This window comes from Palaemon carinicauda, chromosome 4 (assembly GCF_036898095.1).
Source record: "Palaemon carinicauda isolate YSFRI2023 chromosome 4, ASM3689809v2, whole genome shotgun sequence".
Classification (NCBI taxonomy): domain Eukaryota; kingdom Metazoa; phylum Arthropoda; class Malacostraca; order Decapoda; family Palaemonidae; genus Palaemon; species Palaemon carinicauda.
Genome location: NC_090728.1, coordinates 127847658 through 127872429, shown reverse-complemented (window position 1 = coordinate 127872429; position 24772 = coordinate 127847658). Strand labels below are relative to the sequence as shown.

General features: G+C 36.5%; 1 protein-coding gene across 1 annotated transcript; it reads right to left on the bottom strand.

The window, feature by feature from the left end:
• Positions 1–712: 712 nt before the first annotated feature.
• LOC137639657 (uncharacterized) lies at positions 713–14261 on the bottom strand. The gene is made up of 4 exons (XM_068371912.1): positions 14256–14261; positions 12646–14075; positions 12011–12510; positions 713–801 (listed from the first exon to the last, which is right to left on the bottom strand). Exons 1-4 carry the CDS (start codon positions 14259–14261, stop codon positions 713–715), a joined length of 2025 nt encoding a protein of 674 aa, XP_068228013.1.
• Between the last annotated feature and the right edge of the window lie 10511 nt (positions 14262–24772).

Below are 24772 nucleotides of genomic sequence, written 5' to 3'. Positions count from 1 at the left end.
AAAATAAAATGTATTGGAATGAATTATCCGTTCAATTCATGAATTAGTTTTAAACCTGTATTATAGTTTGGTATTTGATTGTTAATGATTCCAAATAGATGTAATTAATAAATAGGTCCTGCTAATGTTTTTTTTTTAAATTCCTAGCGTTCAATAAGTAGAGGATCTATTTCTTGTTTTTATTGATTCTATTCAAGAGACGAAGAGAGATATGGAAATAATCGCCTATCTAATTCTCCTTTATTTGGATCTTTGACCTTTATAAGCCGTCCTAGCTTCCAGAGAGAAAATGAGACAGAATTTCACTAAGATTAAAAGAAATATATAACTTTTAGCATAGATTACTACCAGTGAAAATTAACTTTTTTTCAGATGACATTTAGTACTACTATATTTCAGTTAAAGTTGTTTTTTTTTTTTTTTTTTTTTTTTTTTTTTTTTTTTTTTTTTTTGGCTAAATGATTATTCCCGGTTAAAATGTTTTCAAAGTTTCTCCTAAGAATAATTTTATTGTATGCCCTTCAAATTCTTTTGTACTCGAATTTCATTGAATATCCTAGAATCTCAAAGTTGATGAAAAGAAAACATAAATTTCCTATGTTGAATCAGCACAAGAGCAAATTATATACTTCTTTTAATGGGTGCTTTCATTTCTATATACTAGCTGTGCGACTAAATGATTTCCAAGAATTGAAGTTAAGAATTACGTAGTTCAATATTCTTCTTCTTCTTCTAATTCTTCTTCTTCTTCTTCTTCTTCTTCTTCTTCTTCTTCTTCTTCTTCTTCTTCTTCTTCTTCTTCTGTATAAGGTCGCCTTTATGAATGAGTCATCTCCATCGATTTCTGTTCTGTGCTTCGTTTTCGTCAGTACATTTCCATAGCAAAATTTCCCCTACACAATCATGCCATCTCTTCCTTGGTCTTCCTCTCATATTTCAATATTAATTCCATAAAGTAATTCCCTTTTGTCTTACCTTTTTATAGTAAATGGGACTTCAATTTGAATCGCCAATTCAATCAAGTTAGATTTTAGACAAATCTGATCCGAAAGATGGCCAAAGCGTCTCGCTTTCATTGGTGGTCATCCATCTAACGATTAAACAGACTCATTTCAGATTAATTTCGTTAAGCAAGAGAGGAGGAAATTGGCGGTCATTTTAGGCTGTCGTTAATTGATGCTTACTCAACGACCTCGCCTAACATTACTTAACTTCATGGAATTGGAAGGCCTTTGTTGTCTGGTTGTTTATAAAGCTTTTGAGAACGAATGCCAATACCTTTATTCCAGAATTTTAAATACGCTTTTAAATGTGAGATTTTATTTTTGGGGGGGTTCTTATACTATTGCATAATGTTTCTATAACTCTTTTTAGGGATAACTGAGCATTCACCTTTTAAATGAATATGCTATTATCTTAAAAGGATGAAGATGAAATTTGTGTAGCTATATGCCATGAAAAGCGATGTTTTGTTTTTAGTTATATCACATATCCTGAGGCTGTACAAGTTTCTAAAAGCCCTATATGTGCTATTGTAAAAAGATGATATCTCAAAACATCTCGAGAAAGGAAAGTTAAAGGGCATTTTACCTATAGAGCGTTACCATATGAATGCCGCATTTGTTGGCTACATGTGTAAATAGCCAAATCATGATAACAGAGAAAAGCGTGACTGCACTCAAAAGAACTTTTAACAAACCAGAAATTTAAGTTTTCGTCTGAAGACTTTTCAACTCCTTTCTTTTGCAGTACGCATGAAAAACCATAAAACATCAATATCGGAGGCGAAGCGTTCTTAGCAATTCCTGCGTTAAATACTTTATACAGTATTTTGCTTACAAAATTTTATAACAATACATGAATTGCTCGTCATGTAATGAATGTCAGATATTGTTTCCGACATAAAATGATAGATAAAAAGAACCAGCTGCTACAACATAATCACATTTTGAAATAAATATTCGAAAAACGTCGTTCTCACCGGTATTTTTTATGTCCAATCTTTTTATCTTTCATCATTCTTTGAAGTTTTTTTTACGACCCTAAATAAAAAAAAAACAAACATACATAACCTAGTATATAAGGGAAAATGAGAAGAAACATGGAAGGGTATTTCTTTATGATGGAGATTCCACCTCACATCACCGCCCTCACTCCAACCCCACCTCAACATAGCCAATAAAATAAAAACACTTTCAGATGCAACCACCCATAGATCATCTGGTACCTCAGCAAGCCAATCAGAATTTAGTATACCCGTCCATTCACTAATTGCAATCCACTTGTCTGATATGATTACTTGGGTGCCAATTATCATAATTCTTCCCCTTTAAAATTCTTGGAAAAATGAGTGTCCGAACATGGATCGGAATTTACCAGTCAATTTGTTTCTTTACAAAATCTCTATGTGATAACAAGAAAACGAACATAATTTAGTAGATAGAGAAGAGAACTATATTTTACAATACTAACAACAATCTCTCTCTCTCTCTCTCTCTCTCTCTCTCTCTCTCTCTCTCTCTCTCTCTCTCTCTCTCTCTCTCTTAATCGAATGAATGAATCATTAGAATTATGGATGTTGAAAATTGTTGTAAAAATTATTCTGTGGAAAAGGTTGACACAAGTCTCATTCTTTCTCTTGGTTATGCCTTGAGTTGGTAAATATATTATTGACTTGTTTTGGAAACTCACGGAACTTTGGCATTAAGAAAATCACAGAACCCGCATACAATGGCAATTAACTGGGTCCTGTAATAGCTTATGCATCTTACATAGATCATGAGATTAAATGGTTAATCGAATATCTATTACAAAGGTATTATATACACGACAGCTTATATTACATTAAATATTTCACCTTTATGAAATAATAAAAATATAGAATCTTAGTATATGTAGATGCTTTTTCTGAATCATTAAAAACTTAGGGTTTAAATAAAGGTTTATAAAAGTCAGCTTTACAATAAGGTATAATAACCAATTACCATTGATTCTAGATTGAAACGAGCAATATATTGTACATACCAGAACACAGGATGCCGAATGAAGACTCAGTAAGGTGACATAATTAGTTATCAATTAAATTAGGTAAAAGATAAGGAAGTTGATTGTCCCCACTATTATTTTTAATATGCATGGATAAGTGCATGCGTGTAATACATGAAGACTATGAGAAAACAATTACTCTAGCTTACACGAATGATAAAGCTTTGATAGCTGATACCCGAGAAGACCTCTGGACATCATTGATAAAATTGAGAATAATGAAAATCAATAAAGAATAAAACTGAAGTAATGTTAGTGTCAAGAACACCGGATGAAATTGATGTCTCTCTGGAAGACCATACATTGAGACAATGCAGACAGTTTAAATACCTTGAATTAATGTTTATAGAAAAAAATTACTCGAAAATTGAAATAAAGCACCGAATAATAAAATTCAGTGATAACTTGAGGATGCTTTACCCACTTTTGAAAGAGCGTTATATATCTAGAGGAGTGAAAATGCTTATATATACACCAATAATGAGACTCATTAAATGTATGGTCATGAATCATGGGCTCTCACAAGCAGAACCAAAAGCAAATTGCAAGCAGCAGAAATGAGTGTTTTATGTTTGATTAATGGAGTCATAAAACTTAATATATTGAGGGACGGTGACATCAGAAATGAATTTGGTATTAACAGAATATTATATTTGATTAAAAGGGGTCTACGTTAGTATGGACATGGTAAAGAAATAGATCACAGATACCCAAAACGATTTCTAGAATGGGTACCAGGTGGTAGAAGGGTCCTAGAAAGACCAAGAATCAGATGGAGGGACAACATTGATCTGGGAATTGAGAAACGACGATCATATGTTCAAAAAACTGGAACAGAAAGTGTATTTGGATCGCGGGGAATGGAAAAGATTCTGGAAAGGGGGCATGATGAGTGACAAACTTTTGGCTTACCTGGCATCAGGTAAGAAAGGTGATATATATATATATATATATATATATATATATATATATATATATATATATATATATATATATATACATATATATATATATATATATATATATATATATATATATATATATATATATATATATATGTATATATATATATATATATATATATATATATATATATATATATATATATATATATATATATATATATACATATATATATACATATATATATATATATATATATATATATATATATATATATATATATATATATATATATATATATATATATATCACGTTTTCTCTATACAAATTACCTGTATATTATATTCTTTGACATCCTTATCGTAACATATCCCATCCAACATCTTTAAATTTACTTATAAAATCATTTTCCAAATCCCCCCCCCCCCCACCCCCTTTACACAAAATTACATTTTTCTCATTATCTTTACCTGATGAACTAACCTGAAAACGGTAAGAACAGCCAAAGGAATATTAGCTCCGGTAAGTTAGGCTTATTTGTAGGTAGTAGGTACGTAGTGGGTAGTAGGTATGCCAGGGAACCAGCTATCCGTTGAAATACTACCGCTAGAGAGTTATGGGTTCCTTTGACTGGCCAAACGTACTACATTGGATCCTTCTCGCTGGTTACGATTCATTTTCCCTTTGCCTACACATACACAGAATAGTCTTACCTTTTCTTTACATATTCTCCTCTGTCCCCATACACCCGACAACGGAAAGATTACTATTACACTGTAATTGTTCAAGGGCTACTTCTCCTCTTGGTAAGGGTAGAAGAGACTTTTTAGCTATGGTAAGCAGCTCTTCTAGGAGAAGGGTACTCAGAAACCAAATCAATGTTCTTTAGTCTTAGTAGTGCTATAGCCTCTTCACCATGGTCATCAACTGTCTTGGGTTAGAGTTATCGTGCTTGAGGGTATACTTGGGCACAATATTCTATCTTATTTCTCTTCCTCTTCACATCTTGAAGTTTTTATAGTTTATATAAGGAATATCTATTTTAGTGTTGTTTCTCTTCTTAGAATATCTTATTCAATATTTAGTTACTTCTCTTATTTCCTTGTTTCCTTTCTTCATTGGACTATTATCCCTGTTAAAACCCCTGGCCTTGTAGCATCCTGCTTTTACAACTAGTGCTGTAGTTTAGCAAGTATTAATAATAGTGATAACAAAATTAATGACAGTTGCTTAACAAAACCATGGACTATAAATAATGACAGTAACGCAATTTTGTTTTTTACTATAAGGCAGTTATAAAATACGATATACTGAAAATATAGAATGATCACACATCTATCCAAAATGTTCACATGCATATGTAACATAAGGTGGATTTATCTAGAAGATGGTGACATCTGGAACTGAATTTACATTAAAAATAAAAAAGACTTCCGTCACCCAAGTTATAAGTAAAAAAAAAAATAATAATAATAATAATAATTTCAATAGGCTTAACTCTTTCCTGATTATAGATGAATGTACACCTACAGCCCATCTCTAGTTGCACTGTCAAAAATTTGCATTGAAAACACTAAAATTTCTGGCACATGTATTGTTAGATATTTACCGTTTTAAAAATGAATATATTCATGTCAAGGAGTGATATTACCGTAAATAACCTGTAAAAATAACAACAAAGTATGGAGAAATTACGATTGCCTGTATTTTACTGAAATATGTCTGTGAGCAGTAGATTTTATGGAGAGTTTCAGATTGAAATTGCGTTTTTTTTTATTTTATAAGTGTATTCAAGAAAAGATAAAACATGCAAAAAAAGAACAATTCGTGAAGAATTTCAGTAGAATTATTCAGGAACAAAAACATATTTTACAAATGGAGTGTGACGGGCCAAGCGTAGGCTGTGACTCAAATGCGAGATGTAAGCCACTGAGTAACTTTATTGCGACACATCGGGTATATATACACACTACTAGTAGGTCCTGGTAAGAAGGTCAAAAAATACAGATATGCTATTTATTTTTTTCAAACTGGCAACTGGTTTTGTTAACAGTTAACAATGAAATATGCAGACAGATTAACACAAGTTGCTGTCAGTGTGAGGGGAAATCGAATTTGATGGGCCAATTTGATGGGTCAAGAGTAGGTGGTGATTCAAAGGTGAGATGAAAGCAACTGAGTAACTTTATTACGACTGATCGAGTATATATACACACTAGGTGTCGGTAAGAAGTTCACAAAATATACAAAAAAGAGAAATGTCGTTACTATGTATACTCCTGTGACACACGGGTGGAGCAGGAGTAACAACTGTTAATATTACCTACAAGATTTGTTCAGACAGAAATAGAAAATGAATATAGTGGATTGTTATATTTGAACCACAAAAATATACCAATTCACGTAAAAGAGATAGAAGAGCATCATATCTTTGTATTATTCTGAATAATACATTACGCTATTTAATTTAGACACTTCAATAATGTAAAAGAAATATCATATCTCGAAGCAGGTAAAAAAGAAATAATCATAAATATTATTTTAAACTTTTTTTGTTTTAATAATTTCTTAATCTTCTTTCCAAGTTCCTGAATAATATGCTAAAATCTTTATTTAAAGAGAAAATTAATTAGTTCTTTGTCAGAAAATTCATGAGTAGACAAATTACCATAAACACTCTTGATAAAATTATACTCTTCCTAAGTGGACATCTGGTACTAGAATTGCTGTATTTCGATTTTATTTCTTAAATCATTTGTGTAACTATGCCAAATTTGAGGATGGCTTTCAGCTCCAAAAGTTATAATTTCGTTTACCAGCACCATATATTATAATTTATTAGAAAGAATTTGTTATTATTGTTAAAGTAATAATAAAGTCTGCTTCAGGAATCATAGTGTTTACCATTATAAAGTAATCTTCTTAACTAATATAAACGAAAGGTTGTAGTATGCTTACGGAATGGACAATATATATCCATTTTCATTTACTATCTCACATCTGAGAGATGATTACCGAACATCTTACTAACCCCTTTCTGTTGCAATGATCATTCAATGAAATTATATCCTTCTGTTATTGATAATCAAATCAAATGACATGATATTTCTCAAGTTGTAATGACCGAATAAATGTTGTTTATATTAATGATATTAGTCCAATATTAAGATACTGTTTTCCATGTGCGCATGTGTATATGGGAGAACTATTTTGTTATCCACCTAATCATTACTTTGAATTGTTGGTCTGTCAGTCTTCATATCTCCTTTTTGGAACACGTTGCTGCTCAACCCAAAGGTATAAGGTCTATTGCTCGTTTTTTAGAGTTTATTTAGGTGTGGCTATCCGCCTCGATGTAACCTTTTTCCTTACAGTTCAACTACTCGTATAGAGGTAATAACATAAAGAGGATAATTAACCTTTCTCCATTTAAAGTTACTGTAGCTAATCAAGTAATCATTATTTTGATAACTTTGAACGTTTCATGTTAAAAGAAATCAAACTTATGTTTCCCATCACCTGAGCATCTATTTTTCGTTCTACTTCATAGAATTAATTACGGTAGATTAAAGCTTATCCCACGAGGCATTTTAACTGCATTATAATAGCGGGGTCTCTAATGTAATCCATTAAAAATGTATGGTTGTTTCCGTTTAATATTTTCTCCCATAATATCACTGAAGAATCAGTGCGAATTACGCAAAATAAAAACTTACTTTGTGACTGTATACTAATATGATGAATAGGAATGTAAACCTTTTCAAATAATTTAATTCATGAAACTATCTGTTATGAAAAATTTATAAAATGTTATAACGATTAGGGCTGAAGACAATGATTAATTCTAACTTTTAAGAACATTAAATCAAAGGGGAAATATATGCTTAGAGACAATGGAAGGTTTATCGAACAAGATTAAATTAGTCAGAATTAAAGCTGCTATTATGAGGAGGAACTTGTCACCCAGCCTCTTTTATCCTTAGAGTAATAAATTTCACGCTGATGATACGAGAGAATAGCATGACAGACTAGAAGTTTTTTTCGTCTGTTTGAGGACTGATTCATTGTGTTAGAATTATCGTGTATGCTTATAATAGATTTTCTTGGTCAAAACGTAATGCAAATAGTTTTATATCTGGGAACATATAACATAATTTTGTTCCCAAATTTGAGGTATTGATATATATAGTTGCATTTAGTATTGCTCATATTATATGAATATTAAGCTATAATGTGAGATTCACTCCAAGGATTTGTAAGAGTTACTGTATAGAATGGTATAGAATGTTTTATAGGTATGTATGAAATCATTTTTTTTTTCTTATGAAATATTTGCTAGAAGAAAATCATAAAAGTCAATCTTTTCGATACCTTTATTCAGTAGTATGGGCGGGAGCACATTAGCGACTCTGTGGCGGACAAAGCCACAGCATCGTGTGGTGGAGATGTGGTCTCCCATAGGTTTCCATTGTTTTCAAAGCCACGCCACGCCTGTGGCGGGAATGAGCGACAGAGAGCCACAGTCGCTTGCCACAGTCGTTAGTTAAAAAAAATTCTTGCTAACTTGCTATCTTTCCCAAATGGAATTGCTTCCGGACATATAAGAGTAACCAAATATCAGGAGTTAAATACGAATATATATATTACTGATGAAATCTTTCTATGATGAGTGGCGTATATATGTATTTCATGCAGAAATGTATTTATTTCTATTGAATACAATTTGCCAATATGGAAATCTTCAGAGTAGGTACAAATCAAATGATTTTTTTTTTTATATATAATTATGATGGAAGGTTAATCCAAACGCAATACTATCCGCCTTGACAAAAAAAAAAAAAATACAAACAGAATTATTCACTGCGATTGAAAGTTGCTCTGAAAACCACCGTATATCTTAATTTTTTGTTATGAGTCAAGACTTAGATGAAAACAATGAAATCTACCTATGATATTTTCATACCTCATAAAAACTAACTAAATAATGCTATTTCCGGGAGTATTTGATTTTGCTGAAATGCATCGCGAAAAAGAATACTTAACGAATATGAAGAACCAACTATGCAGGTAATCATGAAAATAAACTTACTCAAACTCCATTGTGGTCTGTTGGTTCTTTTCTTCAGTTAGAATAAAAAGAAAAAAAATGAGTGAAGCGAAGATGCAAATTATACGACGGAAAGGGAAGAAAGAACTACTTATAACGAGCTGAAAGGTGTGTTTTTGTTTTCATAAGCGGATTCAGTACGAGTATTATTATTATTATTATTATTATTATTATTATTATTATTATTATTATTATTATTATTATTATTATTATTATTATTTTCTGTATATACTTTGACAATATCTCTGTAGTTAGTGAACGGTTTTCCTTTAATTTCTTTATAATTTGCTAAAGTTGTATTTCTAAGTTTGTTTATCATTATTGTTGGTTGAATTTTGTAATCATAGTTTTATTTTTAAATATAATATCGCATAGCTTTTTCTTTTTTATATTACAAAGTTCCTTTTAGTGGGAATAATGAAAGAAAAACATTATTCAGTGTATTTCCTTTCTTTATCTACAAAAGAATTTCTTCATTATAATTTTTTTCCTCTACACTGTATGCCTTGAATGAGTAAATATCTGTATTTTTTTTATGCTTGATATAGTAAATCTTTTTTGATATATAAGAAACATTCAGATGTTTGAGAAATTTATATATGATTTTTTCATTATGATCTTTCAGATATCGTAATATTCATAAAATGAAGAATATTTATATTTTTCTAATTTGATTCCTAAGACATAACGAGATTATCTTGGAATTGCTTCTATTTTTTAGACATCTCTTTAAGCATCACATCCTTATCGTTGTATATACAATCTCTTGAAGTAGTATTGGAAGTTTCTTTGCATAAGGAAAAAAAAATTCCATATAACGTTGAAGTGAAACATCGTTTCAATATGCAGAAAAAAAAAATAAATAAAAGGAAAACAAAGTTTAACAACATAGGACATTTGAATATGATGGTTTATATTAAACTCATGAGTAATTTGTTGGCAGTTACATTCTATTTTCTAGAAGACAATATGCTGTTACTGAAAAAATCTATATTTGAAAAAAAATATATTACTAATAAGAGGAAGTATTTTTACTCTACAAACTGTCCGCATCGTGATGTAAAATAAGGCAGTTATTTCGAAACAATGTTCAACTATCCAGAAAAGAACATATTTGTTTAAGATATCTTTCCTTTTTTTTCTCCTTGCCCGCCTTGTAACTGAACGTGACAAGGAGTAATGTTGATGGAGAATAGCCTCCAGCAATTTCTTTATCAAGTTCTATGAAAAAGATTTTGCTTCTGAAGGTCTTTATAGGTAAAAAAAAAAAAAAAAAAAAAATACTAATGAACTGATAAAATGTTTTTTTTATTGATATCTCTTATGTTCAGTTCTTGTTTTATCTATTCATCTACATTTCTAAGTATAAGATTTTATCTATCACAATGAAATATTTACTTACACGCTCACACCTACCCACATACCTGAATATACAGTTGAAAGGAGAGAGAGAGAGAGCGAGAGAGAGAGAGAGAGAGAGAGAGAGAGAGAGAGAGAGAGAGAGAGAGAGAGAGAGAGAGAGAGAGAGAGAGATGGTAAGAAATTCATATATCTATTACATGTCAATATCCGAGCCAACTAATCCTTCCTGAACCTTCCTCAGTACAACAGCCTCGTAGATCGCAACGCTTCAGGAAAGTGGATTGCAAGATCTTACGGCACCTCATCCACACAAATAGAATTCAGAATATCTGGACATTGACTAGGTACGAACGACATGTCTGCCATGGATACTTGCGTGGTTGGCATTAAATTTTTTTCGCTTTGTGGCGGCCATAAGAGGAAAGCTACAGCGGCTGATGAAACAGATCAGATATTTTCCATAGCTTAGGACACCAATTGTATCATCAATTGAGTACTGAGTTAAAAATATAACTATTTTCAGAAACTTCATGAAAACTTGGTAATCTAATTCTGTAGCAAAAGCTGTTATTATTATTATTATTATTATTATTATTATTATTATTATTATTATTATTATTATTATTATTATTATTATTATTATTATTATTATTATTATTATTATTATTTTTCGGTAGTAGACCCTCTTTCAGGGAAGTTTTGCTGAAAATAATGGCTGCCTCTGTTGCATTGATCTTATACTCCGTCTTCTCGATGGCTCTAATAATCTTCTTTTCAGGACTACTGCATACAGCCAGTAACTGAGCAAAATTCATCCGTCATGGTGGGTAGTCTAATTCAGGAATAATTGGCGAGTCAAGGTTTTTATATAGAATCCACAAATTAGGTAAGATTCACAATTCAGGTAAAATTCACAATTCAGGTAAAAGTATACAGAGAACAAGCTACGCATTTCAGGAGTGCTGTCTCCCTTCCTCAGGCTTGAGTGCTGGAAACGATGAGAGCTACGTCCTTATATATGGCAATTCTGTCTTAATCAGAGAGGCAGCAAGTTTTTCATTGGCTACCTCGAGCGTCGTTGGCGGAGGAAATAGAATGGCTCATCCTCATTGGCTAAGCCGCTCGCCGAGATAGGCTGTAGTACAGTCAGACTGCCATCCCACTCACTCCTGGGTGTTGAGTCACCATCTCGTCCTCTGGGAGCTGGGCTCTGATTGGTGGGAGTGCTCGCCGAAAGGGTATGTAGGCTAGGCAGGCTATCCTGTCGCTGATCAATGCAGTTGGGGTTGTTTATGTCTTGATCTGTTGGGTTGTCCTGGTTGGAGGTTTCATGGTTGGTTGGGTTATTTTTCCTTGCGTTGTTCCTTCGACAGGAGGGGAGGAGCAACATTTCCTGGGTAGTGTTGAGAGTCGGCTTTTCTCTCTGAATAAAAAGAGCTTCAAGTAGGCAAAGTCTCCTGCTATCTGGAGCACGGCCTATAATCTCGGTGTTCTTGATTATTTCTTCACGTTTATTGTTTTTATTGTGGACGTGGAGGGCATGAGCTTTTATTGCACCTTGTTGGACATGACAAGACAGCCTGTTTGACAGACGCATGGTGGTCATTCCTATGTAACGTCCAGAGCATCCTGGAAGAGGGCATACGTAGGAATAGACCACATTGGTCTGTTTAAGAATATCCTGAGTCGGCGGGGCTGAGTTGTTCCTCATGATGAGAGACCTCATTTTGTTGGTTTGATAATAAATAGTCAACTTGACCTCTGTGTTTTTATCCACAGGGGAGATGTGACTCTCTATTATGTCTGTCATGGCCTTTTCATCCTTTTGATAATCCTGATGCATGAACCCTTTATAGTAAAGGTTGATGGTAGTTGTGGCGTTCATGGTTGGTTGTTCACCCCAGTACCAGGTGTCCATGGTTAGCTTGATTTCACGGCTAACTTGTCTATTAAAGTAGCCATTATTCACCAGGACCTGGGCGACTCGGTAGAGTCTTTGGTGTGTGGCAGCCCAAAAGGAGCAGTGGGAAAGGACTCTGCTGAAGTAGGCCTTGATGGTGGAAGCCTTGTACCTGGTAGGGCATTCACTGTCTCTGGTCAAGCATAACCCGAGGTTAGTGGGCTTAATGTACACACTAGTATCAAATCCGGTAGTGTTAGGAGATATGAGAACATCTAGGAAGGGCAGCTGTCCATCTTTGCTATGTTTGACAGTAAACCTCAGTCACCTGCATTCCTCAAACGTCCTGCGGAGGGTCTCGATGTCCTGGGTAGAAGGGGCCATGATAAAAGTTTCATCGATGTATCTCACGTATACGTCTGGACGATGTATTCGTGAGAAAACCCTCTCTTCAACAACTCCCATATAAAAGTTGGCTAAGAGCACACCAAGGGGAGATCCCATCGCTACACCATTCTTCTGTATATATGTGTGGCCCCTGTGTGTGGTAAAAGGGGCCTTCATAGTACATACTTCAAGCAGAGTTCGGAGGGCCTCCTCGGGGATGTTCAGGATTGGAATAGAGGGGTCCCTGTAGACTCTCTCCAGGATCAAGTCCATGGTCTCTCCAACAGGAACGTTAGTAAAAAGGAACTCCACATCCAGTGAAGCGATGATGCCACTGGTGGGGGACCCTTTTAGCTTACCTAGGAACTCAGTAGATGAGGCGACACTGTACACGTTTGGAACATAAGGGGTCAAGAGGCTGTTAAGTCTTTTTGCCAAGTGGTAGGTCGGCGTCGGGCACTGGCTGATAATAGGTCTGAGTGAGTTGCCGTTCTTATGAGTCTTCACATTACCATATAGGTAACCAGGGCTAAAATCCTCAGTGATGGTCTGGAAGTGGACGGCGTTTGTGTCTGCATTAATTTTTTCAATTGTCTTGTTGGCCTCTCTCTTGATCTCTTCGATGTGGCTGTAGGAGAGCTTTTCAAACTTGGATGAATCTCCCAATATCAGGTCAAGTTTGCTGTGATACTCTTCCGTATCTATCAAGACAAAGGCAGCAGTCTTGTCAGCTCTCCTCAGCTCCCTGGCTGCCTCCCTCATGTCACTGGAGACCCTGCCACTGTTGTATCGTCCACGATCTGTAAGGGCTTCAGCCAAGAGCAGGGACTGGAGGTCATCAGTTGTTTTAAGGTCCCCTTTCTCCTGGTGACTAAGGATAGAGTCTATTAAAAGTTCAACTTCTAGCTTCTTATCTGTAGGTTTGGGGCAAGATATGAAAAGGCAGTTAAGCCCCAGCCGCAGTATTTCATCCTGGATAGTTGTAGGAGTATAGGAGGAAATATTAATATATTCTTGCTTGGTTTCAAGAATACGGAGTTTGCCTCCGTTAATGTCGATAAGTTTCTTGTGAATAGTCCGCAACCTCTTAGCATAGTCACAGTCCTTAAGGGTACAGATAGCCTGGCAGATGTTGTCTGGGTATGCCAAACTATTGTCTTCCCATTCCTCCACCAGGCGGTTCAGGCACTCCAAGAGCTTACCTTTTATTTTATTCTTGTTACACAGTTGTCTCTGAAGGAGGGACCTACAGAAGTCACTGGTCCTTGAGTAATCTCGGGGTGATGGGTCGTGCAGTCTGAAGTTTGTATATTTCGTTAGTAGACCCTCTTTCAGGCAAGTTTTGTTAAAAATAAAAGAGTCACGTCTCCCCTGTGAAAAAAAAAACACAGAGGTCAAGTTGACTATTTATTATCAAACTAACAAAACGAGGTCTCTCATCATGAGGAACTACTCAGCCCCGCCGACTCAGGATATTCTCAAACAGACCAACGTGTTCTATTCCTACTTATGCCCTGTTTCAGGATTCTCTTAACGTTACATAGGAATGACCACCATGTGTCTGTCAAACAAACTGTATTGTCATGTCCAACAATGTGCAATAAAAGCTCATGCCTTCCACGTCCACAATAAAAATGATAAACGTGAAGAAATAATCAAGAACACCGAGATTATAGGCCGTGCTCCAGATAGCAGGAGACTTTGCCTACTTGAAGCTCTTTTTATTCAGAGAGAAAAGCCGACTCTTAACACTACCCGGGAAATGTTCCTCCTCCCCTCTTGTCACAGGAACAACACAAGGAAAAATAACCCAACCAACCATGACACCTCCAACCAGGACAACCCAACAGATCAAGACATAAACAACCCCAACTGTATTGATCAGCGATAGGATAGCCTGCCTAGCCTACATACCCTTTCGGCGAGCGCTCCCACCAATCAGAGCCCAGCTCCCAGAGGACGAGATGGTGACTCAACACCCAGGAGTGAGTGGAGTGGCAGTCTGACTGTACTACAGCTTATTTCGGCGAGTGGCTTAGCCAATGAGGATGAGCCATTCTATTTCCTCCGCCAACGACGCTCGAGGTAGCCAATGAAAAATTTCCTGCTTCTCCATCTAAGAGAGAATTGCCATATATAAGGATTTAGCTCTCATCGTTTCCAGCACTCAAGCCTGAGGAAGGGAGACAGCACTCCTGAATTGCGTAGCTTGTTCTCTGTATACTTTTACCTGAATTGTGAATTTTACCTGAATTGTGAATCTTACCTAACTTGTGAATTTTATATTAAAACCTTGACTCGCCAGTTATTCCTGAATTAGACTACCCACCATGACGGATGAATTTTGCTCAGTTACTGGCTGTATGCAGAAGTCTTGAAAAGAAGATAAGTAGAGCCATCGAGAAGACGGAGTATAAGATCAATGCAACTGAGGTAGCTATTATTTTCAACAACATTATTATTATTATTATTATTATTATTACTATTATTATTATTATTATTATTATTATTAAGGTAGTTTTGTTTACTTCACTGAAAATTTCTATAATATTTGTAATTCTTAGATTATTTTTTTTTTTTTCAAATTAACAGCGTTCATTGAGTATGTGAGTATCTAGTCTCTGATTAATGCAATGGGTTATCTGGTAATAAGTCCTTTCTTAATGTTATAAATAATCCTACTAGTGACGTTTTCAGCAAGTATTTGATCCCTTTTAAGCTCGAGAGCGACTGGAAAAATGGGATTTCTCAGAACTCTAACACTCTATCTATAACAGATAATTTTATATTAGAGACTTTCTATTTGTCAGCGTAAGGATTGAGCTCATATTGCCAACTACCTTCCAATTGAACAGGTGACCTTCAGAGATTAGCAGCAAGTCTGCCTGGATATATTTTTTATTTTATTTTATTTTTATTTTTTTCGTGAGTATCTGATGTTACTAGTGTCTCGTCTACCAGATTTAATTATCATTGTTTTTCAGTCAAGTAGGAAATTAACATTCAAGCCAGTCCTTGCTGATGCTCAGTGTAAGTTTCTAATGCTAGATAAGGAGAGCCTGGAAAATCACACTGTTCCTACTCACAAGGTACTACCAGTGTATCAGTGTTGTTGAAAATGTTTTCTGTCTATCTCTGAGTGTTTCCCGAGATGTTTGGAGAGGCGTAAGGTTGTAATTCTAATGCAGTTATTAGGCTATATACAGATGGGGACATGTGTATATCAAGGCTATATAATTCCTTTTCAGGTTTCCTTTATATCGTAGTGTCTTCTTCCAAAATTTCTACTAAATTTTTGAAGCAATTTCAGGGTTTCATTCTTTCCCTTCCTTTCCACTAAATTTCATCTGCTATGTTCTCGAGAATGTCAACGTATCTCATAACCCAATTTTAGATTTAGCTTCAGTGCTAATACACACACACAGACTGCCAAGAGATTCCACCCAGGTTACTGGTTCTAAAATACATGATATGGTACGAAGTTAGTTTTCATTGTATCATTGGAATAAATTATGGCAAATCAAACCATTCACAAGTAAAAAAAATGATATCTAATAATTACGGCAGCTCAGTTATGATTCATATTTTCCATAAGTTATAAAATATAAATGGAAATATACATACAATATTTACAATTCCCTTGTATGCATCTGCAAAGGTGTATCTAAAGACTTAGAAATTGAGAAATTTGTGTAATCGGAGTTGAACTAATATTAAGATATTTTAGCAGGCTAATATCCATAAGAAAATATAATGAACTGAGAAATTTTCAAATGGGTTCTGGACTAGCCTTTAGTTACGTTTAAAGATTCACTCTCGGATCCATTTCTGTTTATTCAACTGAGGTTATTATAAGAACTAAAAATCCCTTAATGTTTTTAAAATTAATACTCCTTTTGTTCATTTGAATATCAATGATACATATTCATAAATACATCCATCCATTACAACAAGAGCGTAGATCTGAACGCAAAGATACCACATCATAGTTTTACAAATGAAAAACCCATTTTCTAAACATTATCAGTGTATCTTGATGGAAAGACTCATTGAAATAATCTAGTAAAAGGAGAAATTTTTTTTTTTCTAAATTTCCTTAAGATGGGAGAACTAGTTGTAATCTAAAATGGGGGAAAAAATAGTATCACAAATAATAATATTTTCAATGCATGAATTTGTTTCAAACCAGTGTTACAGTTTGGTACTTGATTGTTAACGGTTCGAAATAGTTGAAATAAATAAATAGCGCGTGCTACTGGTGTTTGATATCTTAGTTTTTAATAAGTACAAAATCTATTCATTGTTTTCATCATATTTTCTTCATGTGGATAAAGAGAAAGATGAATATAAGTGAAACAATATTATTTTCATGTATTAGATTTTTTAACATTTCTTATATTTTCTTTCTTTCACAAGAAAAAAAATGAGACGGAATTTCATTTGGATTAAAAGAGTATAACTTTTCACATAAATTACTCTCAATGAAAATGAATCGTTTCTAGTCGACCTTTAGTACTTTTTTCTGTTAAGGGTCCAGTTCAAAGTATTTTTTGGTTGCTAAATAATTATATTTAGTTTAATTTTCTTAAAAAATATATATTTTTTAATTACACAATTACTGACTTTACTACATATATATTTTCAATATATATCCTCCATATTCATTTTTTTTTTTTTTTTTTTTTTTGTACCTTAATTCAATCATCATCACGGAATCTCGATGTTGCTGAAAGATAACATTTGCATCCAAAAATAAATTACCACAAAAAATACTATTATACACTTTTTGATCTGTTGTATCTATATATTAACTGTGCGACTAAATGCTAATACATAAGAATTCTAGTTAAGAATTAAATTGTTCGATATTGTTTTTTTTATTCTTCTTCTTCTTTTTTTTCTCAGCATCTGCCCTTTTCTATATGGGGTCGCCGTTATGGATGAGTCATCCCCATCGGTTTCTATTCTGTGCTTTGATTTCGTCAGTAAATTTCCATGGCAAATCTTCCCCTACACAATCATGTCACCTCTCTCTCGGTCGTCCTCTAATAGTTCAATATTAATTATATCAACTAATTCCCTTTTACCCTAGCTTTTTATGTTGAATGTGACTTCACTTGACTCGACTATTCAATTGAAGTCAAATTTCTGACGAATCTGATTCTGCAGATGGCCAAAGTGCCTCGCTTTCACTAGTGGTCATCCATCCAACGATTGAAGTGTTTTCGGATTAATTTTGTCAACCGGAAGTGGAAGAGAATAGCGGTCATTTCAGCTGGGCGTTCATTGATGCTTACTCAATGACCTCCGCTAACATTACTCAACTTCAATGAACGGGACGGCCTGTGTTGTATTTTTGTTTATACAGCATTTGATAATAATTATATCTACCTTTATTCCAGAATTCTAAAAAGTCATTTTGATGAGTTTTTTAATTTTTTGGGTTCGTATGATATTACATATTTACATCGAACTAAAATTGGCGGTAAAAAGGGCAATAAACCCTTAGAGAGGCATTATCTTTAAACATTTATTTTTCATTGAAATTAAAAAAAAAACTAAAGGGAATATTCATTTATCCTTCTCTTTAATGTGAGAGCTATCTCCATGGAGCCAATTTGCCAAAGTACAATTTGATTAACTAGATGTCAAGAGAGGTATGAAGAGTGATAGATTGTTGTTTGCAAAAGCCACTGTTCATCCTATCCTTTTTATGGCTCAAAATTCAGATTCAAACATTCGAATTTGCCTATGAGATATTTTTGCCTCGAATGACCTGCCAAATAATGCTATTTCTGGTAGTATTAGGATTGCCGAAAGAAGTTGCGAGATAGAACACTTAACCAACATCCTAAACCAACCGCAATGACAAACATGGGAATAAACTTACTCCAACTGCATTACAAAAAGTTTGGTCTTTTGTTTGTTTGTGCAAAGAAAATGAAACTGAAGCGGAGAGGAGAATTAAGTAGAAATTATTGAAGAATCTTTGGTCTATATAAGATGCGACTATGAATTCTGTCTTAAAAGATACATTCCCAAAATTCCTTTTATCGTGAGAGTACTTTTCATTGTCTTTGGGTTCTGAAAGTGTCAATGCGTTTTGGAGATTTAATTAAAGTATTTAAGGTCCTTTATTATATTTCACTTTATGCATAGACCGCAATTATATGATAACTTTTGAAATAAATGTTTGGTGGGTGAAGGAAGATTTCTACTTAAGATTTTGTTTTTCATAATGCTTCTGCAATTCTTGTAAGTGGTACCAGAGCATTCTCTTTGTGAAAACTTTAGAGATTGGGGAATGATGGCATTAGATATAAATTGGGTATTGAGAGTTTATTAGATTGATTGAATGGGGCCAGCTACGTTGATATCGACATGTTAAAAGAATGGAAGATCAAACATACCTAAAACAATATTTAAAATGGGTACCAGCTGGTAAAAGGCCCGTAAGAAGACCAAGAATTGAACAGATTGAAAACATTAGGATGGCAATTGTGAAGCAAAGATCACCTGTTCAAGAGATTGTGGGACACTAATGGTTGGTTGACGAATGGCAAGCTTCTGTCTTATCTGGCGTCTAGTGAGAATGGTGATATATATATATAAATATATATATATATATATATATATATATATATATATATATATATATATATATATATATATATACATATATATATAATGTATATATATATATATATATATATATATATATATATATATATATATATATATATATATATATATATATATATATATATATATATATATATATATATATATGTATATATATATGTGTGTGTGTGTATATATATATATATATATATATATATATATATATATATATATATATATATATATATATATATATATATATATATATATATATATATATATATATATATATATATATATATATATATATATATATATATATATATATATATGTATATATAACGGATTTTGAGCGAAGCAAAAAATCTATTTTTGGGTGAGATGGCCATGTCGTCCTGATGGAAGTTCCTATAGGGTAGCTTCCTAGGGTATATTACAACTACGGCGATATTCCCAGAGAATTTACCTTAAGGTACCCAGAATTCGAACTCCTGGAGCAAATATCCCTAATGAAAGGGATACCGCGACATATCAGAGGACGTATTCTTGACACGCCACATGGCAATCTGCACCCCAAACAGAGATAACACATCGAAGGGGTCAATTGGCAAGGAAACGAAAACGAGAAAGAAAAAGGGGGAGCTGCTCCCAAGGCTCCCTCTTCTCCCGTTTTGTAAGCGTGCATTGCGCCAATCCTGGCGCCATTTGTATTCCTTGTAGCGATACACGAGGTGTTACAGATACTGTATGTAGGGAGGGGTCCTACAACCCTTTCATAGAAAGGGAAGGGCGGGTCCATCAGGACGACATGGCCATCTCACCCAAAAATAGATTTTTCGCTTCGCTCAAAATCCGTTTTTTGGGCTCAAGCCATGTCGTCCTGATGGAAGTATACCAGAGCATTACTGTATCTATGGATTCTCAGAACATGCCGTACTCCCCGGAGGTAATTCCCCAGTCGACTAGACCTAGAGACCTAAGATGTTACCGTTATACATCTTTTCAACTAACCATAAACCATGTTAGAGCTTCCTGCCCCCTACAGGGAAGAGTCCTACTAGACTCTGGGAAAGTCTCGAAGAGTACATATACCTATGTATGAATACCAGGCAAGCCAATATAGTGGTCTCACCCTATATTAAGTAAAGCATAGTTTGCAAAGAACCACTGCGTCAATATGAAATATCGACCAGTTCTCCGCACAATACTTGTATTGAACAAAGGTTTATATCCGCATAGGAGGAAGCTGTAAATCCGCCACCATCCCCCTATGGGGTGGAATCCTCCCGCTAAGGGAAAGCATAAACCAATGCAACATCAGCTTGCATAAAGGAACAATCTATTAGAATTATCCCAGATAAATATACATAGAATGAATGCTCAATTATATCAATAAATTGACACAGGTGAAGGAGACGCAAGGTTCTCAAGAACAAGTTTATTGACAGACATTAAACAGACAGGTTAACAACAATTATATATATATATATATATATATATATATATATATATATATATATATATATATATATATATATATATAAGAAGAGGATAACCAAAACTTTAAGCATAAGTATGATAGTAAACAGAAGCTTGTTTATCTGAAAGAAAAACATTAGTGCCACTTTTAACATACCGAGGTATCAAAGTCAGAAAAGTCTGTATTACTAATCAGAAATTTAAGGATGAAGAAACTTTCTTCGAATCGTGACCTGCGGGTGTACTGTCAGGATCCGCTCTGCGAATAAAATATGTGATTTTCGCCCTGAGTTGATTCAGAGATAAATTTGAGCCTGATGTTTCTCCCCTGAATAGTTGACCACCCTTGAAGTCTGAAGTTCTATGAAGAGAGACCTTTAGGCATTCTACTGGACATAGAGATGCATCTTCTTTCAGAGGGCAGATTCTCCAGGGACCCCACCTGTTGGTGGGTAACTCATTCTTGGCGAGAAACGTAGGATCCGGAAACAGGTTCAGCTCTCCCCCATCCAGGAACTGAACACAACCTTCCTCTCTCGAGAGGGCTACAATCTCACTAACCCTGGCCCCGGACGCGAGTGCAAATAGGAAAATAACTTTTTGGGTCAAATCCTTTAACGCACACTCCTCATTGCTCAACAGAGAAGCGAAATGAAGAACTTTGTCTAAAGACCATGAAATGGGCTTTGGAGGTGCTGAAGGTCTGAGCCTAGCGCAGGCTTTCGGAACTTTATTAAAGATCTCGTTAGCGAGGTCGACCTGGAAGGCATATAGAATGGGTCTTGTCATAGCAGACTTACACGACGAAATCGTGTTAGCTGCCAACTCTTGACCATGGAGGTGGATGAAGAAAGATAAGCAGAAGTCCGTCGAGATCTCCTGCGGATTCTTTGCCTTGACAAAGGCCACCCATCTTCTCCAAGATGACTCATATTGCCTTCTAGTAGATTTGCACTTATATTCCTCTAGGAAGTCTATGCTGGCTTTCGAAATGCAGAAACGCTTTCTCACCGCTAGGGAGAGAAAATCATGAGCTGCAGGGTCCGGGTTTTCTGTAATGAAGCGCAGACAGTCGTCTTCTGGACTCGCTGGGTCAGAACTGGATCTGGTAGCGGTACAAACTTCAGCCGTAGTTCCAATGCCAGGGGGAACCACACGCTGTTCGGCCACTTGTGGGCCACTATTGCCGCTACCCCCCTTGAAGGATCTCAGTTTGTTGAGGACCCTCAACAGAAGGTTGTGAGGAGGGAACAGATAAATCCTGGACCATCTGTTCCAGTCGAGGGACATCGCGTCCACTGATTCCGCTAAGGGGTCCTCGTACGGGGATACGTACAGGGGCAACTTCTTGTTGTCTTTCATCGCAAAGAGGTCTATCTGCAGTTCTGGGACTTGACTCAAGATGAAGGAGAATGATCCTGCGTCTAGGGACCATTCCGACTCTATCGGTGTGAACCTGGATAGAGCGTCCGCTGTCACATTGCGGACTCCTTGAAGGTGAACTGCCAACAGGTACCACTTCTTGTTTTCCGTCAATCGGAACTTTTTTCCGATGAGAAGGACCTCCCCATCCCTCCTTCGAGGCGTCTGAGTGAATTGTCACCGACGGGGGAGGTGGCTGAAGAAGAACCGACTTCTTTAGATGTCTGGCTTGGGACCAAGGCCTGAGAAGAGTACGTAGCCGAAGCGGAACTGGTCTTCTCAGATCTCTTCGCGCGTTTGATGCATAACTTCTCCAAACTCCGGTTGCATCCTTTAGCTGTGCTCTTAGCACCGGGTCTGTCACCGAAGCAAACTGGAGAGAACCCAGTACTCTCTCCTGCTCGCGTCTTGATATCCTTTCGGAATCTAGAAGTCTCTTGACAGAACCCGCTATCTCCTTCCTTTTCTTCGCCGGGATGGAGAAACGGTGTGACATTAGGTCCCAGTGGATTCCCAGCCACTGGAACTTTTGAGATGGAGAAAGTCGAGACTTTTTTCTGTTGATCTTGAAGCCTAGAGACTCTAGGAACTGGATCACATGAATGGAAGCTTGCAAGCATTATGTCTTGGATGCTGCCCACACCCGCCAGTTGTCCAGGTAGGCTACTACCTGAATTCCTTTTAGGCGTAATTGTTTGAGAGCTACGCTCGCAAGCTTCGTGAAGATCCTTGGGGCTATATTTAGCCCGAATGGCATGGCTCTGAAGGCGTATAGTCTTCGTTGTAGCTTGAACCCTAGGTAGGGGGAGAGTCGACGGTTGATTGGAACGTGCCAATAGGCGTCTGACAAGTCTATAGAGACGGTATATGCCCTCTTGGGCAGTAAGGTCCTTATGTGTTGCAGTGTTAGTTTCTTGAACTTGCAGTTCACTATGAACTTGTTGAGTGGCGACAAGTCCAGAATGACTCTGAGTTTTTCCGAGTCCTTCTTGGGAACACAAAACAGCCTCCCTTGGAATTTGATGGATTTTACCCTTCGGATCACTTTTCTCTCCAAAAAATCTTGGATGTACTCCTCCAGAACGCGGTGGAGTGTTGGAAAAACCGAGGGCACGGGGGTGAAGTGCTGTACCAGCTCCAGCCCAGTCCATTCTTGAGTAGGCTGTGGGCCCAGGGATCGAAGGTCCACCGATCCCGAAAATTCTGAAGTTTACCCCCTACCGGTATCATCTCACTTGGATTGTTGTCCTGAGGTCTTGCCTCCCTGACCGCGACCACCCCTGAATCCCCTTCCCCTTGAGGGGTGCCTAGACGAGCTACTGGCTGCTCCTCTAGGTTTTGCTCGAAAGGAAGTTGACTGCCCTTCGAAGGTTGGGTTGAATGCCGGGGACTGCGTCGACACGGCCTGGGGTACCCACTGGAAAGTGGTCGGGGTTTGTGCCACCATCTGGGGCACTGAAGGCATCGGCAATTGCTGTTGCTGTTGCTGTTCAAATGGCTTGGCTGGCCGAGACGGTAGCCTAGTCCTCTTAGTCTTCCTCATTGGTTGGGGACCCTCATCCGGGGAAGACTTTCTCTTGATAGACAGGCCCCACTTCTGGAGAAGATTTCTCTTCTCCGTGGCGGCCTTATCCACAACTTCTTTGACCAATTCGCTAGGGAAAAGGTCTTTGCCCCAAATGTTGGAGGAGATTAGTTTCCTTGGCTCGTGCCTCACCGTAGCCGAGGTGAACACGAACTCCCTACAAGCTCTCCTCGCCCTGACGAAGCTGTAAAGATCCTTCGTCACTTTGGCCAGATGAGTCTTGGCCACTACCATGAACATTTCATGGACCTTGGGGTCACTTGCCATCGTCTCAAGAGTGGTCTGAAGAGACATTGAGGCAGCCAGTCTTTCTTTTGTCTCGAGCTCTCTCTGTAAAAGAAAGTCAGACAGCTTAGGGAGGTTTTCACCGAACTGACGTCCAGCAATATCAGCCTCCAACTTCCCGACTGAGAAGGTAAGATGGACGTCCTTCCAGTCCTTGTGGTCCATGGGTAGGGCCAGCGACAAGGGTTTACACTCCTCCAGGGAGGGGCAAGGCTTGCCAGCCTCGACTGCTTTTAATACAGCCGCAAACCCTTTCTGCAAAAAGGGGAAGGCTCTAGCAGGAGAGGACACAAAGGAAGGGAGCTTCTTACTCAATGCAGCTACCTTTGAGTTCGTGAAGCCCCTCTCTTTCATCGAAGAGGAAAGCAAAGCTTGAGCCTTAGCAGGGTCCATCACCATTACCTCCTTCGGCTCTGTCTCCTCCTTTGAAGCTGGTTCCTTCCTCAACCGGACATAACAGTCCGGATATGACCCTTTGCTGGGCCAGAATTCCACCTCCTCAAGGGGAACCGAACCCAGCTTATCCGACATGACGATCTTTCCAGTCGACATCGGCATGTGCTCAGCATATCTCCACGGGTTAGCATCTGAGCACAAGGGAAGGTCTTTCACATTGAGCCTTTTCTGGGGCCCACGTGATGCTGCAAGCTTCTGCAACTGCAGTTCCATTGCAGCC

Excerpts from the sequence above, each read along its gene's own strand:
- LOC137639657 (XM_068371912.1), bottom strand. Across the intron at positions 12,511-12,645 it reads AGGACGTTTGAGGAATGCAG|AGACAGTGAATGCCCTACCA; the intron begins GTGACTGAGGTT and ends ATGCTTGACCAG. Across the intron at positions 802-12,010 it reads CATAGGAATGACCACCATGC|AAGAAGAAGAAGAAGAAGAA; the intron begins GTCTGTCAAACA and ends GACCTTATACAG.